Source organism: Rhinichthys klamathensis, unplaced genomic scaffold (assembly GCF_029890125.1).
Source record: "Rhinichthys klamathensis goyatoka isolate OS25496 unplaced genomic scaffold, OSU_Roscu_1.1 h1tg001304l_1, whole genome shotgun sequence".
Taxonomy (NCBI): Eukaryota; Metazoa; Chordata; class Actinopteri; order Cypriniformes; family Leuciscidae; genus Rhinichthys; species Rhinichthys klamathensis.
Window position 1 is genome coordinate 37501 of NW_026607421.1, and position 1880 is coordinate 39380.

Here is a 1880-nt window from a genome sequence, read left to right on the forward strand (position 1 = left end):
TTAGTATGCGCGGTTCTATGAATATGCAAATGAGCCCCGCCTCCACTCACTCACTCAGCTCAGAGATCCACTGGTTGACGATCACACGTTTGATCTGATTGGTTACAAGGTCGTGTGTGACGTCAGAAACACCAGCGATTTCAGTGTGTTTGAGACTGTCTTTGGTTCACCCAAAAATGATGTCATTAATGCCTACTCCTCTCTTGTGGCTCCAAGCCCGTCAGACCTCCGCTCATCTCCGGAACACAATACAATGCTGTATAAAGGCCTAGTCTTTGTTATTTTTGGACCAAAATGTATTTCCGATGCTTCAACACACTCTAACTAACCCACTGATGTCACATGGACTACTTTGATGATGTCTTTATTTCCTTTCTGGACAAGGACAGTATACCGTACACACATGTCCAATGGAGGGACAGAAAGCTCTCGGACTCTGTCCTGGAGATGAGCGGAGGTCTGACGGGCTTGGATGCGACACGAGGGAGAGGCATTAATGACATCATTTTTGGGTGAACTAACCCTTTAAGCAGAAAATATTCAGCAATGCTGTGGACTTATGATTTACACATGGTGGGCCCTATTTTAAACGATCTGAAACGCAAGTGTCAAAGCGCATGTAACTCCGTGGGCGGGTCCCGGCGCTGTTGCTGTTTTCCCGGCGGGATAAATGCCTCTAGCGCCCGACGCAAGTTTAAAGGGGTTGGTCTGAAGTAGCTTCATTATCCATAGGTGTGGTTTGGGTTTAACGTGAAATAAACCAATCAGAGCGTCATCTCACATTCCCTTTAAGAGCAGGCGCGCTTGTTGCATGGCGGATTGCTATTATAACGGCGGATCTAGCAGGCGCGCGGCAGGAGCGTTCACAGCCGAGGGAGACCGACGCTCTCGTCAGGGCCGTGAAACACAGAGAAGTGGCGGTGTATGGGGATGGAGAAACACACACACATCTGCGTCGGTTAAACAGGCCGCCGGAGGAAAAGAAAAACTAAAAAAATTTACATCTTCATGGACACCACAATGATTTCCCTCATGTGTTCATATTTGTCCTTGTTATAATGTATGATTTGCACAAATAAAAACTGCTGCAATCTGTGTTGATGAGAGAATCAGTGTGTGGTGCGTTGTGCACCCGCTACATTATGGCCAAGCATGCGCGCTTAAAATAGCATTATGAACAACGCGCAACGCGCCACTGACTTTAGACTAGGCTTTTTCTGGTCAGTGGCGGGATTGTTTTATAGAACAGCAGAATAGCACTAGGGAAAGTTTGCGCCGGAACACGCCTCCTCTTTGCGCTGAACCGCCCCGGGAGCGCTAGTGTATTTCTTAGTTTACCGACGTGCGTCTGTGGAGGGAAAAGTCCGCTTTGCGCGGGTGCAAAATAGGAATGATACATTGCGTCAGTGTACAAAGTCATTTGCGCCGGGTGCAAGATAGAGTCCGGTGTGTCTTAAGCGTATTAAACACAAGCACATAGACACAGGTGTGTGTTGTGCTCTCACTGTCAGTGACTGTAGCTTTACTTCTTCCTGTAGACCTCAACGCCCTTCGCTAAAACACTCCAACTCTACCGTAGGGAAGTGCGGCCCTACAGGAGACCTGATACCCACGGTACCTCTCTCTCATCTCTCTCTCTCTCTCTCTCTCTCCCTCTCTCTCTCTCTCTCTCTCTCTCTCTCTCTCTCTTCTCTCTCTCTCTCTCTCTCTCTCTCATCTCTACTCTCTCTCCTCATCCCTCTCTCTCTCTCTCTCTCTCTCTCTCTCTCTCTCTCTCTCTCTCTCTCTCTATCTCACTCTCTCTCTCTCTCTCTCTATCTCTCTCTCTATCTCACACTCTCTCTCTTCTCTATCTCCCTCTCTCTCACACTCTCTCTCTC

At 48.2% G+C, this 1880-nt stretch overlaps 1 protein-coding gene across 1 annotated transcript in view; it reads left to right on the forward strand.

Annotated features, from left to right (window-relative positions):
* The window catches only part of LOC130079720 (ral guanine nucleotide dissociation stimulator-like), a gene marked incomplete at its 3' end in the record, with an annotated part of 31141 nt that extends 29527 nt beyond the window's left edge, over positions 1-1614 (forward strand). The window contains exon 14 of the mRNA XM_056245080.1: positions 1539-1614. Coding sequence (XP_056101055.1) covers positions 1539-1614 — 76 coding nt within the window. The remainder of the gene's footprint in view (positions 1-1538) is intronic.
* Positions 1615-1880: the final 266 nt, after the last annotated feature.